We start from the raw sequence: 17,462 nt of genomic DNA on the forward strand, positions 1-17,462 counted from the left end.
ACTCAGACTCACACACTCACTCACTCAGACTCACTCATTCACACAGACTCACTCACTCACTCAGACTCACTCACTCAGACTCACTCACTCAGACTCACTCACTCAGACTCACTCACTTAGACTCACTCAGACTCACTCACTCAGACTCACTCACTCACTCAGACTCACTCACTCACTCAATCACACAGACTCACTCACTCAGACTCACTCACTCAGTCTCACTCACTCACTCATTCACTTAGACTCACTCACTCAGACTCACTCACTCAGACTCACTCACTCACACAGACTCACTCAGACTCACTCACTCACTCTCACTCACTCAGACTCACTCAGACTCACTCACTCAGACTCACTCATTCACACTCACTCACTCAGACTCACTCACTCAGACTCACTCACTTAGACTCACACAGACTCACTTACTTAGACTCACTCAGACTCACTCACTTAGACTCACTCACTCAGACTCACGCACTCACTCTGACTCACTCACACAGACTCACTCACTTAGACTCACTCACTTAGACTCACTCACTTAGACTCACTCACTTAGACTCACTCACTCAGACTCACTCACTCACTGACTCACTCACACAGACTCACTCACTCACTCAGACTCACTCACTCAGACTCACTCACTCAGACTCACTCACTCACTCTGACTCACTCACTCTGACTCACTAACTCAGACTCACTCACTCAGACTCGCTCACTCACTCACTCAGACTCACTCACTCATGGACTCACTCATAGACTCACTCATGGACTCACTCATAGACTCACTCATAGACTCACTCATAAACTCACTCACTCATAGACTAACTCACTCATAAACTCACTCACTCATAGACTCACTCACTCACTCAGACTCACTCACTCATGGACTCACTCATGGACTCACTCATAGACTCACTCACTCATAGACTCACTCATAAACTCACTCACTCATAGACTAACTCACTCATAAACTCACTCACTCATAGACTCACTCACTCTGACTCACTCACACTCACTCGCACTCACTCGCACTCACTCAGACTCACGCAGACTCGCGTATACTCACTCAGACTCACTTGGAATCACTCAAGCAGACTCACTCGTGTACACACGCTCACTCGCTCGGACTCGCTCAACCACCTATTCACTCGCTCACCCATTCACTCACCCGCTCGCCCACTCACCCGCACACCCACTCACCCGCACACCCACTCGCCCACTCACCCACTCACCCGCACGCCCACTCACCCGCTCACCCGCTCACTCGCTCGCCCGCTCACCCACTCACTCGCTCACCCACCTGCTCACCCACTCACCCGCTCACTTGCTCACCCACCTGCTCACCCGCTCACTCACCCACTCACTCACTGACCCACTCACTCGCTCACCCGCTCACTCACCCGGGGTGTCCGTGCAGGGCGTGTGGCAACATGAACTTTTCGTGGCGTAACGAGTGCAACCGCTCGCCCGCTCACCCACTCGCTCACCCGCTCACTCGCCCACTCACCCGCTCACCCGCTCGCCCACTCACCCGCTCACCCGCTCACTCGCTCACCCACCCGCTCGCCCGCTCACCCGCTCACCTGCTCACTCACCCGGGGTGTCCGTGCAGGGCGTGTGGCAACATGAACTTTTCGTGGCGTAACGAGTGCACCCGCTCACCCACTCGCTCACCCACTCACCCACTCACCCGCTCGCCCACTCACCCGCTCACCTGCTCACCCACTCACTCACCCACTCGCTCACCCGCTCACTCACCCGTGGTGTCCGTGCAGGGCGTGTGGCAACATGAACTTTTCGTGGCGTAACGAGTGCACCCGCTCACCCACTCGCTCACCCACCCGCTCACCCACTCACCCGCTCGCCCGCTCACCTGCTCACCCGCTCACTCGCTCACCCACCCACTCACTCGCTCACCCACCCGCTCACCCACTCGCTCACCTGCTCACTCACCCGTGGTGTCCGTGCAGGGCGTGTGGCAACATGAACTTTTCGTGGCGTAACGAGTGCACCCGCTCACCCACTCGCTCGCCCACTCACCCACTCACCCACCCGCTCACTCACCTGCTCACCTGCTCACTCACCCGTGGTGTCCGTGCAGGGCGTGTGGCAACATGAACTTTTCGTGGCGTAACGAGTGCACTCGCTCACCCGCTCACCCACTCGCTCACCCACCCGCTCACCCACCCGCTCACTCACCCACTCGCCCGCTCACCCACTCACCCGCTCACCCACTCGCTCACCCACTCACCCGCTCACTCGCTCACCCGCTCACTCACTCACCCACTCGCTCACCCGCTCACTCACCCGTGGTGTCCGTGCAGGGCGTGTGGCAACATGAACTTTTCGTGGCGTAACGAGTGCAACCAGTGCAAGGCACCACGACCAGACGGTGGCGGAGGTCCACCCATGATGGGAGGTGAGAGGCCTACACGGCGGTACACTCACACACTGGTACACACACACTGGTACACACTGTGGTACACACACACTGTGGTACACACACAGTGGTACACACACACACTGTGGTACACACACACACTGGTACACACACACTGTGGTACACACACAGTGGTACACACACACACTGTGGTACACACACACACTGGTACACACACACTGTGGTACACACACAGTGGTACACACACACACTGTGGTACACACACACACTGTGGTACACACACACACTGGTACACACACACTGTGGTACACACACAGTGGTACACACACACACTGTAGTACACACACACACTGTGGTACACACACACACTGTGGTACACACACACTGGTACACACACACACTGTGGTACACACACACACTGTGGTACACACACACACTGTGGTACACACACACTGGTACACACACACACTGTGGTACACACACACACACTGTGGTACACACACACTGGTACACACACATACACACACTGTAGTACACACACACTGTGGTACACACACACACTGTGGTACACACAGACACTGTGGTACACACACATACACACACTGTGGTACACACACACACTGTGGTACACACACACTGGTACACACACACTGTGGTACACACACACTGTGGTACACACACACACACACTGTGGTACACACACACACTGTGGTACACACACTGGTACACACACTGTGGTACACACACACTGTGGTACACACACACACACTGTGGTACACACACACACACTGTGGTACACACACACACTGTGGTACACACACACTGGTACACACACACTGTGGTACACACACAGTGTAGTACACACACACACACTGTGGTACACACACACATTGTGGTACACACACACTGTGGTACACACACACATTGTGGTACACACACACTGGTACACACACACTGTGGTACACACACATTGTGGTACACACACACTGTGGTACACACACATACACACACTGTGGTACACACACACACACACAGTGGTATACACACACACACACACACTGGTACACACACACACATTGTGGTACACACACACATTGTGGTACACACACACACTGTGGTACACACACACATTGTGGTACACACACAGTGTGGTACACACACATTGTGGTACACACACAGTGTGGTACACACACACTGTAGTACACACACACACACTGTAGTACACACACACACACTGTAGTACACACACACTGTAGTACACACACACTGTAGTACACACACACTGTAGTACACACACACACACGGGGTACACACACACACTGTAGTACACACACACACACTGTGGTACACACACACTAGTACACACACACACTGTGGTACACACACACACTGTAGTAGACACACACACACCAGGGTACACACACACTGTAGTACACTCACACTGTGGTACACACACACACACTGTAGTACACACACACTGTAGTACACACACACACTGTAGTAGACACACACACACCAGGGTACACACACACTGTAGTACACTCACACTGTGGTACACACACACACACACTGTAGTACACACACACTGTGGTACACACACACACTGTAGTACACACACACACTGTAGTACACACACACACACACTGTAGTACACACACACACTGTGGTATGATGACTAACTTATCCCTCCTTCCTCTCCCCTCTCTTCCATTTTCTCCTTCCATCCTTCTCCCTCCATCCCTCTCCCTCCATCCCTCCCCTCCCTCCATCCATCCCTCTCTCCCTCCATCCCTCTCTCCCTCTCTCCCTCCATCCCTCTCTCCCTCTCTCCCTCTCTCCCTCTCTCCCTCCATCCCTCTCTCTCCCCTCTCTCCCTCCTCTCCCGTCTCTCCCTCTGCCTCCCTCTCTCCCTTCCCCGGCCTCTTTTCTCTCTCCCTCTCTCTCCCTCTCTCTCCCTCTCTCTCCCCCCTCTCCCCCCTCTCCAGACCGCTGGCCACCCGGGGGCCGTGGGGGGTTCCGAGGGGCCCCCATGGGAGGCGACCGCGGGGGGTTCAGGGGTCGGGGGATGGACCGCGGCGGGTTCAGAGGTCGCGGCATGGACCGTGGAGGGTTCAGGGGTCGCGGCATGGACCGTGGAGGTCCCCCCAGCAAGATGGACGGAAGGTGAGCGGGGGGGGTGGGGGGGGGTGAGGGACTCACTCACACAGAGACCCATAGACTCACTCACACAGAGACCCATAGACTCACTCACACAGAGACCCATAGACTCACACAGAGACCCATAGACTCACACAGAGACCCATAGACTCACCACCACAGAGAGCCATAGACTCGCTCACACAGAGACCCATAGACTCACTCACACAGAGACCCATAGACTCACTCACAAAGAGACCCATAGACTCACTCACACAGAGACCCATAGACTCACCACTACACAGAGACCCATAGACTCACCACTACACAGAGACCCATAGACTCACTCACACAGAGACCCATAGACTCACCACTCACACAGAGACCCATAGACTCACCACTACACAGAGAGCCATAGACTCACACAGAGACCCATAGACTCACCACTACACAGAGACCCATAGACTCACACAGAGACCCATAGACTCACCACTACACAGAGACCCATAGACTCACTCACACAGAGACCCATAGACTCACTCACACAGAGACCCATAGACTCACTCACACAGAGACCCATAGACTCACTCACACAGAGACCCATAGACTCACACAGAGACCCATAGACTCACACAGAGACCCATAGACTCACCACCACAGAGAGCCATAGACTCGCTCACACAGAGACCCATAGACTCACTCACACAGAGACCCATAGACTCACCACTACACAGAGACCCATAGACTCACCACTACACAGAGACCCATAGACTCACCACTACACAGAGACCCATAGACTCACCACTACACAGAGACCCATAGACTCACTCACACAGAGACCCATAGACTCACTCACACAGAGACCCATAGACTCACTCACACAGAGACCCATAGACTCACTCACACAGAGACCCATAGACTCACCACTACACAGAGACCCATAGACTCACCACTACACAGAGACCCATAGACTCACCACTACACAGAGACCCATAGACTCACTCACACAGAGACCCATAGACTCACTCACACAGAGACCCATAGACTCACTCACACAGAGACCCATAGACTCACTCGCACAGAGACCCATAGACTCACTCACACAGAGACCCATAGACTCACCACTACACAGAGACCCATAGACTCACCACTACACAGAGACCCATAGACTCACCACTACACAGAGACCCATAGACTCACCACTACACAGAGACCCATAGACTCACCACTACACAGAGACCCATAGACTCACCACTACACAGAGACCCATAGACTCACCACTACACAGAGACCCATAGACTCACCACTACACAGAGACCCATAGACTCACCACTACACAGAGACCCATAGACTCACCACTACACAGAGACCCATAGACTCACCACTACACAGAGACCCATAGACTCACCACTACACAGAGACCCATAGACTCACACAGAGACCCATAGACTCACTCGCACAAAGAGGCCCATAGACTCACCACAGAGACCCACAGACTCACCACAGAGACCCACAGAATCACCACAGAGACCCATAGACTCACTCACACAGAGACCCATAGACTCACTCACACAGAGACCCATAGACTCACTCACACAGAGAGACATATAGACTCACTCACACAGAGAGACATAGACTCACTCACACAGAGACCCATAGACTCACCACTACACAGAGACCCATAGACTCACTCACACAGAGACCCATAGACTCACTCGCACAGAGACCCACAGACTCACTCGCACAGACACCCATAGACTCACAGAGAGACCCATAGACTCACTAACACAGAGACCAATAGACTCACTCACACAGAGACCCATAGACTCACTAACACAGAGACCAATAGACTCACTCACACAGAGACCCACAGACTCACACAGAGACCCATAGACTCACACAGAGACCCATAGACTCACACAGAGACCCATAGACTCACACAGAGACCCATAGACTCACCACTCACACAGAGACCCATAGACTCACTCACACAGAGACCCATAGACTCACACAGAGACCCATAGACTCACCACTCACACAGAGACCCATAGACTCACACAGAGACCCATAGACTCACACAGAGACCCATAGACTCACACAGAGACCCATAGACTCACCACTCACACAGAGACCCATAGACTCACTCACACAGAGACCCATAGACTCACTCACACAGAGACCCATAGACTCACACAGAGACCCATAGACTCACACAGAGACCCATAGACTCACCACTCACACAGACACCCATAGACTCACTCACACAGAGACCAATAGACTCACTCACACAGACCCATAGACTCACCACTCACACAGACACCCATAGACTCACTCACGCAGACACCCATAGACTCACCACTCACACAGACACCCATAGACTCACTCACACAGAGACCCATAGACTCACTCACACAGACACCCATAGACTCACTCACACAGAGCCCCATAGACTCACCACTCACACAGACACCCACAGACTCACTCACACAGAGACCAATAGACTCACTCACACAGAGACCCATAGACTCACTCACACAGACACCCATAGACTCACACAGAGACCCATAGACTCACTCACACAGACACCCATAGACTCACCACTACACAGAGACCCATAGACTCACTCACACAGAGACCCATAGACTCACTCGCACAGAGACCCACAGACTCACTCGCACAGACACCCATAGACTCACAGAGAGACCCATAGACTCACTAACACAGAGACCAATAGACTCACTCACACAGAGACCCATAGACTCACTAACAAAGAGACCAATAGACTCACTCACACAGAGACCCACAGACTCACACAGAGACCCATAGACTCACACAGAGACCCATAGACTCACACAGAGACCCATAGACTCACACAGAGACCCATAGACTCACCACTCACACAGAGACCCATAGACTCACACAGAGACCCATAGACTCACTCACACAGACCCATAGACTCACACAGAGACCCATAGACTCACCACTCACACAGAGACCCATAGACTCACACAGAGACCCATAGACTCACACAGAGACCCATAGACTCACCACTCACACAGAGACCCATAGACTCACTCACACAGAGACCCATAGACTCACTCACACAGAGACCCATAGACTCACACAGAGACCCATAGACTCACACAGAGACCCATAGACTCACCACTCACACAGACACCCATAGACTCACTCACACAGAGACCAATAGACTCACTCACACAGACCCATAGACTCACCACTCACACAGACACCCATAGACTCACTCACGCAGACACCCATAGACTCACCACTCACACAGACACCCATAGACTCACTCACACAGAGACCCATAGACTCACTCACACAGACACCCATAGACTCACACAGAGACCCATAGACTCACTCACACAGACACCCATAGACTCACCACTACACAGAGACCCATAGACTCACTCACACAGAGACCCATAGACTCACTCGCACAGAGACCCACAGACTCACTCGCACAGACACCCATAGACTCACAGAGAGACCCATAGACTCACTAACACAGAGACCAATAGACTCACTCACACAGAGACCCATAGACTCACTAACACAGAGACCAATAGACTCACTCACACAGAGACCCACAGACTCACACAGAGACCCATAGACTCACACAGAGACCCATAGACTCACACAGAGACCCATAGACTCACACAGAGACCCATAGACTCACCACTCACACAGAGACCCATAGACTCACACAGAGACCCATAGACTCACTCACACAGAGACCCATAGACTCACACAGAGACCCATAGACTCACCACTCACACAGAGACCCATAGACTCACACAGAGACCCATAGACTCACACAGAGACCCATAGACTCACCACTCACACAGAGACCCATAGACTCACTCACACAGAGACCCATAGACTCACTCACACAGAGACCCATAGACTCACACAGAGACCCATAGACTCACACAGAGACCCATAGACTCACCACTCACACAGACACCCATAGACTCACTCACACAGAGACCAATAGACTCACTCACACAGACCCATAGACTCACCACTCACACAGACACCCATAGACTCACTCACGCAGACACCCATAGACTCACCACTCACACAGACACCCATAGACTCACTCACACAGAGACCCATAGACTCACTCACACAGACACCCATAGACTCACTCACACAGAGCCCCATAGACTCACCACTCACACAGACACCCACAGACTCACTCACACAGAGACCAATAGACTCACTCACACAGAGACCCATAGACTCACTCACACAGACACCCATAGACTCACACAGAGACCCATAGACTCACTCACACAGACACCCATAGACTCGCCACACAGAGACCCATAGACTCACTCACACAGAGACCCATAGACTCACTCACACAGAGACCCATAGACTCACCACTCACACAGAGACCCATAGACTCACTCACACAGAGACCCATAGACTCACCACTCACACAGAGACCCATAGACTCACCACTCACACAGACACCCATAGACTCACTCAGAGACCCATAGACTCACCACTCACACAGAGACCTATAGACTCACTCACACAGAGACCCATAGACTCACCACTACACAGAGACCCATAGACTCACCACTACACAGAGACCCATAGACTCACACAGAGACCCATAGACTCACTCGCACAAAGAGGCCCATAGACTCACCACAGAGACCCACAGACTCACCACAGAGACCCACAGAATCACCACAGAGACCCATAGACTCACTCACACAGAGACCCATAGACTCACTCACACAGAGACCCATAGACTCACTCACACAGAGAGACATATAGACTCACTCACACAGAGAGACATAGACTCACTCACACAGAGACCCATAGACTCACCACTACACAGAGACCCATAGACTCACTCACACAGAGACCCATAGACTCACTCGCACAGAGACCCACAGACTCACTCGCACAGACACCCATAGACTCACAGAGAGACCCATAGACTCACTAACACAGAGACCAATAGACTCACTCACACAGAGACCCATAGACTCACTAACACAGAGACCAATAGACTCACTCACACAGAGACCCACAGACTCACACAGAGACCCATAGACTCACACAGAGACCCATAGACTCACCACTCACACAGAGACCCATAGACTCACACAGACAGAGACCCATAGACTCACACAGAGACCCATAGACTCACTCACACAGAGACCCATAGACTCACACAGAGACCCATAGACTCACCACTCACACAGAGACCCATAGACTCACACCTCACACAGAGACCCATAGACTCACACAGAGACCCATAGACTCACCACTCACACAGAGACCCATAGACTCACTCACACAGAGACCCATAGACTCACTCACACAGAGACCCATAGACTCACACAGAGACCCATAGACTCACACAGAGACCCATAGACTCACCACTCACACAGACACCCATAGACTCACTCACACAGAGACCAATAGACTCACTCACACAGACCCATAGACTCACCACTCACACAGACACCCATAGACTCACTCACGCAGACACCCATAGACTCACCACTCACACAGACACCCATAGACTCACTCACACAGAGACCCATAGACTCACTCACACAGACACCCATAGACTCACTCACACAGAGCCCCATAGACTCACCACTCACACAGACACCCACAGACTCACTCACACAGAGACCAATAGACTCACTCACACAGAGACCCATAGACTCACTCACACAGAGACCCATAGACTCACTCACACAGAGACCCATAGACTCACTCACACAGAGACCCATAGACTCACTCACACAGAGACCCATAGACTCACTCACACAGAGACCCATAGACTCACTCACACAGAGACCCATAGACTCACACAGAGACCCATAGACTCACTCGCACAGACACCCATAGACTCACTCGCACAGAGACCCATAGACTCACTCACACAGACACCCATAGACTCACTCGCACAGAGACCCATAGACTCATCACACAGAGACCCATAGACTCATCACACCTGGACCCATAGACTCACCACTACACAGAGACCCATAGACTCACCACTACACAGAGACCCATAGACTCACCACTACACAGAGACCCATAGACTCACCACTACACAGAGACCCATAGACTCACCACTACACAGAGACCCATAGACTCACCACTACACAGAGACCCATAGACTCACCACTACACAGAGACCCATAGACTCACCACTACACAGAGACCCATAGACTCACACAGAGACCCATAGACTCACCACTACACAGAGAGCCATAGACTCACCACTACACAGAGACCCATAGACTCACCACTACACAGAGACCCATAGACTCACCACTACACAGAGAGCCATAGACTCACCACTACACAGACCCATAGACTCACCACTACACAGAGACCCATAGACTCACCACTACACAGAGACCCATAGACTCACACAGAGACCCATAGACTCACCACTATACAGAGACCCATAGACTCACCACTACACAGAGACCCATAGACTCACCACTACACAGAGACCCATAGACTCACCACTACACATAGAGCCATAGACTCACCACTACACAGAGACCCATAGACTCACCACTACACAGAGACCCATAGACTCACCACTACACAGAGACCCATAGACTCACCACTACACAGAGAGCCATAGACTCACCACTACACAGAGACCCATAGACTCACCACTACACAGAGACCCATAGACTCACCACTACACAGAGACCCATAGACTCACCACTACACAGAGACCCATAGACTCACCACTACACAGAGACCCATAGACTCACCACTACACAGAGACCCATAGACTCACCACTACACAGAGACCCATAGACTCACACAGAGACCCATAGACTCACCACTACACAGAGAGCCATAGACTCACCACTACACAGAGACCCATAGACTCACCACTACACAGAGACCCATAGACTCACACAGAGACCCATAGACTCACCACTATACAGAGACCCATAGACTCACCACTACACAGAGACCCATAGACTCACCACTACACAGAGACCCATAGACTCACCACTACACATAGAGCCATAGACTCACCACTACACAGAGACCCATAGACTCACCACTACACAGAGACCCATAGACTCACCACTACACAGAGACCCATAGACTCACCACTACACAGAGAGCCATAGACTCACCACTACACAGAGACCCATAGACTCACCACTACACAGAGACCCATAGACTCACCACTACACAGAGACCCATAGACTCACCACTACACAGAGACCCATAGACTCACCACTACACAGAGACCCATAGACTCACCACTACACAGAGACCCATAGACTCACACAGAGACCCATAGACTCACCACTACACAGAGACCCATAGACTCACCACTACACAGAGACCCATAGACTCACCACTACACAGAGACCCATAGACTCACCACTACACAGAGACCCATAGACTCACCACTACACAGAGAGCCATAGACTCACCACTACACAGAGAGCCATAGACTCACCACTACACAGAGAGCCATAGACTCACCACTACACAGAGACCCATAGACTCACCACTACACAGAGACCCATAGACTCACCACTACACAGACCCATAGACTCACCACTACACAGAGACCCATAGACTCACACAGAGACCCATAGACTCACCACTACACAGAGACCCATAGACTCACACAGAGACCCATAGACTCACTCACACAGAGACCCATAGACTCACTCACACAGACACCCATAGACTCACTCGCACAGAGACCCATAGACTCATCACACAGAGACCCATAGACTCATCACACCTGGACCCATAGACTCACCACTACACAGAGACCCATAGACTCACCACTACACAGAGAGCCATAGACTCACCACTACACAGAGAGCCATAGACTCACACAGAGACCCATAGACTCACCACTACACAGAGACCCATAGACTCACCACTACACAGAGACCCATAGACTCACCACTACACAGAGACCCATAGACTCACACAGAGACCCATAGACTCACCACTACACAGAGACCCATAGACTCACACAGAGACCCATAGACTCACCACTACACAGAGACCCATAGACTCACACAGAGACCCATAGACTCACCACTACACAGAGACCCATAGACTCACCACTACACAGAGACCCATAGACTCACACAGAGAGCCATAGACTCACCACTACACAGAGACCCATAGACTCACACAGAGACCCATAGACTCACCACTACACAGAGACCCATAGACTCACCACTACACAGAGACCCATAGACTCACCACTCACACAGAGACCCATAGACTCACCACTACACAGAGACCCACAGACTCACCACTACACAGAGACCCATAGACTCACTCACACAGAGACCCATAGACTCACCACTACACAGAGAGCCATAGACTCACCACTACACAGAGACCCATAGACTCACACAGAGACCCATAGACTCACCACTACACAGAGACCCATAGACTCACCACTACACAGAGACCCATAGACTCACCACTACACAGAGAGCCATAGACTCACCACTACACAGAGACCCATAGACTCACCACTACACAGAGAGCCATAGACTCACCACTACACAGAGACCCATAGACTCACCACTACACAGAGACCCATAGACTCACCACTACACTGAGACCCATAGACTCACCACTACACAGAGACCCATAGACTCACCACTACACAGAGAGCCATAGACTCACCACTACACAGAGACCCATAGACTCACCACTACACAGAGAGCCATAGACTCACCACTACACAGAGACCCATAGACTCACCACTACACAGAGACCCATAGACTCACCACTACACAGAGACCCATAGACTCACCACTACACAGAGACCCATAGACTCACCACTACACAGAGACCCATAGACTCACACAGAGACCCATAGACTCACCACCACAGAGAGCCATAGACTCGCTCACACAGAGACCCATAGACTCACTCACACAGAGACCCATAGACTCACCACTACACAGAGACCCATAGACTCACCACTACACAGAGAGCCATAGACTCACCACTACACAGAGACCCATAGACTCACCACTACACAGAGACCCATAGACTCACCACTACACAGAGACCCATAGACTCACCACTACACAGAGAGCCATAGACTCACCACTACACAGAGACCCATAGACTCACCACTACACAGAGACCCATAGACTCACCACTACACAGAGACCCATAGACTCACCACTACACAGAGACCCATAGACTCACCACTACACAGAGAGCCATAGACTCACCACTACACAGAGAGCCATAGACTCACCACTACACAGAGAGCCATAGACTCACCACTACACAGAGACCCATAGACTCACCACTACACAGAGAGCCATAGACTCACCACTACACAGAGAGCCATAGACTCACCACTACACAGAGACCCATAGACTCACCACTACACAGAGACCCATAGACTCACCACTCACACAGAGACCCATAGACTCACTCACAAAGAGACCCATAGACTCACTCACACAGAGACCCATAGACTCACTCACAAAGAGACCCATAGACTCACTCACACAGAGACCCATAGACTCACCACTACACAGAGACCCATAGACTCACCACTACACAGAGACCCATAGACTCACTCACACAGAGACCCATAGACTCACCACTCACACAGAGACCCATAGACTCACCACTACACAGAGAGCCATAGACTCACACAGAGACCCATAGACTCACCACTACACAGAGACCCATAGACTCACACAGAGACCCATAGACTCACCACTACACAGAGACCCATAGACTCACTCACACAGAGACCCATAGACTCACTCACACAGAGACCCATAGACTCACTCACACAGAGACCCATAGACTCACTCACACAGAGACCCATAGACTCACACAGAGACCCATAGACTCACACAGAGACCCATAGACTCACCACCACAGAGAGCCATAGACTCGCTCACACAGAGACCCATAGACTCACTCACACAGAGACCCATAGACTCACCACTACACAGAGACCCATAGACTCACCACTACACAGAGACCCATAGACTCACCACTACACAGAGACCCATAGACTCACCACTACACAGAGACCCATAGACTCACTCACACAGAGACCCATAGACTCACTCACACAGAGACCCATAGACTCACTCACACAGAGACCCATAGACTCACTCACACAGAGACCCATAGACTCACCACTACACAGAGACCCATAGACTCACCACTACACAGAGACCCATAGACTCACCACTACACAGAGACCCATAGACTCACTCACACAGAGACCCATAGACTCACTCACACAGAGACCCATAGACTCACTCACACAGAGACCCATAGACTCACTCGCACAGAGACCCATAGACTCACTCACACAGAGACCCATAGACTCACCACTACACAGAGACCCATAGACTCACCACTACACAGAGACCCATAGACTCACCACTACACAGAGACCCATAGACTCACCACTACACAGAGACCCATAGACTCACCACTACACAGAGACCCATAGACTCACCACTACACAGAGACCCATAGACTCACCACTACACAGAGACCCATAGACTCACCACTACACAGAGACCCATAGACTCACCACTACACAGAGACCCATAGACTCACCACTACACAGAGACCCATAGACTCACCACTACACAGAGACCCATAGACTCACCACTACACAGAGACCCATAGACTCACACAGAGACCCATAGACTCACTCGCACAAAGAGGCCCATAGACTCACCACAGAGACCCACAGACTCACCACAGAGACCCACAGAATCACCACAGAGACCCATAGACTCACTCACACAGAGACCCATAGACTCACTCACACAGAGACCCATAGACTCACTCACACAGAGAGACATATAGACTCACTCACACAGAGAGACATAGACTCACTCACACAGAGACCCATAGACTCACCACTACACAGAGACCCATAGACTCACTCACACAGAGACCCATAGACTCACTCGCACAGAGACCCACAGACTCACTCGCACAGACACCCATAGACTCACAGAGAGACCCATAGACTCACTAACACAGAGACCAATAGACTCACTCACACAGAGACCCATAGACTCACTAACACAGAGACCAATAGACTCACTCACACAGAGACCCACAGACTCACACAGAGACCCATAGACTCACACAGAGACCCATAGACTCACACAGAGACCCATAGACTCACACAGAGACCCATAGACTCACCACTCACACAGAGACCCATAGACTCACACAGAGACCCATAGACTCACTCACACAGAGACCCATAGACTCACACAGAGACCCATAGACTCACCACTCACACAGAGACCCATAGACTCACACAGAGACCCATAGACTCACACAGAGACCCATAGACTCACCACTCACACAGAGACCCATAGACTCACTCACACAGAGACCCATAGACTCACTCACACAGAGACCCATAGACTCACACAGAGACCCATAGACTCACACAGAGACCCATAGACTCACCACTCACACAGACACCCATAGACTCACTCACACAGAGACCCATAGACTCACTCACACAGACACCCATAGACTCACTCACACAGAGCCCCATAGACTCACCACTCACACAGACACCCACAGACTCACTCACACAGAGACCAATAGACTCACTCACACAGAGACCCATAGACTCACTCACACAGACACCCATAGACTCACACAGAGACCCATAGACTCACTCACACAGACACCCATAGACTCGCCACACAGAGACCCATAGACTCACTCACACAGAGACCCATAGACTCACTCACACAGAGACCCATAGACTCACCACTCACACAGAGACCCATAGACTCACTCACACAGAGACCCATAGACTCACCACTCACACAGAGACCCATAGACTCACCACTCACACAGACACCCATAGACTCACTCAGAGACCCATAGACTCACCACTCACACAGAGACCTATAGACTCACTCACACAGAGACCCATAGACTCACCACTACACAGAGACCCATAGACTCACCACTACACAGAGACCCATAGACTCACACAGAGACCCATAGACTCACTCGCACAAAGAGGCCCATAGACTCACCACAGAGACCCACAGACTCACCACAGAGACCCACAGAATCACCACAGAGACCCATAGACTCACTCACACAGAGACCCATAGACTCACTCACACAGAGACCCATAGACTCACTCACACAGAGAGACATATAGACTCACTCACACAGAGAGACATAGACTCACTCACACAGAGACCCATAGACTCACCACTACACAGAGACCCATAGACTCACTCACACAGAGACCCATAGACTCACTCGCACAGAGACCCACAGACTCACTCGCACAGACACCCATAGACTCACAGAGAGACCCATAGACTCACTAACACAGAGACCAATAGACTCACTCACACAGAGACCCATAGACTCACTAACACAGAGACCCACAGACTCACTCGCACAGACACCCATAGACTCACACAGAGACCCATAGACTCACCACTCACACAGAGACCCATAGACTCACACAGACAGAGACCCATAGACTCACACAGAGACCCATAGACTCACTCACACAGAGACCCATAGACTCACACAGAGACCCATAGACTCACCACTCACACAGAGACCCATAGACTCACTCACACAGAGACCCATAGACTCACTCACACAGAGACCCATAGACTCACACAGAGACCCATAGACTCACACAGAGACCCATAGACTCACCACTCACACAGACACCCATAGACTCACTCACACAGAGACCAATAGACTCACTCACACAGACCCATAGACTCACCACTCACACAGACACCCATAGACTCACTCACGCAGACACCCATAGACTCACCACTCACACAGACACCCATAGACTCACTCACACAGAGACCCATAGACTCAC

At 51.6% G+C, this 17,462-nt stretch overlaps 1 protein-coding gene across 3 annotated transcripts in view; it reads left to right on the forward strand.

Moving 5' to 3' along the window:
* The window catches only part of LOC116937441 (uncharacterized), a 71,610-nt gene that overhangs the window by 46,726 nt on the left and 7,422 nt on the right, over window positions 1–17,462 (forward strand). For 2 of the 3 annotated variants that reach the window (XM_032944536.2, XM_076057756.1), the window contains exon 16: window positions 1,418–1,823. In XM_032944536.2, the coding sequence (XP_032800427.2) occupies window positions 1,418–1,808 (391 nt within the window). In that variant the 3' untranslated portion in view covers window positions 1,809–1,823. Of the gene's footprint in view, window positions 1–1,417; window positions 1,824–2,324; window positions 2,420–4,386; window positions 4,565–17,462 lie in introns of those variants that run through there. The other variant, XM_076057757.1, reaches the window with a different exon arrangement.

The sequence above is a fragment of the Petromyzon marinus genome, chromosome 84, assembly GCF_048934315.1.
Source record: "Petromyzon marinus isolate PM22_M1 ecotype Great Lakes invasive population chromosome 84, UKy_Petmar_22M1.pri1.0, whole genome shotgun sequence".
Taxonomy (NCBI): domain Eukaryota; kingdom Metazoa; phylum Chordata; class Hyperoartia; order Petromyzontiformes; family Petromyzontidae; genus Petromyzon; species Petromyzon marinus.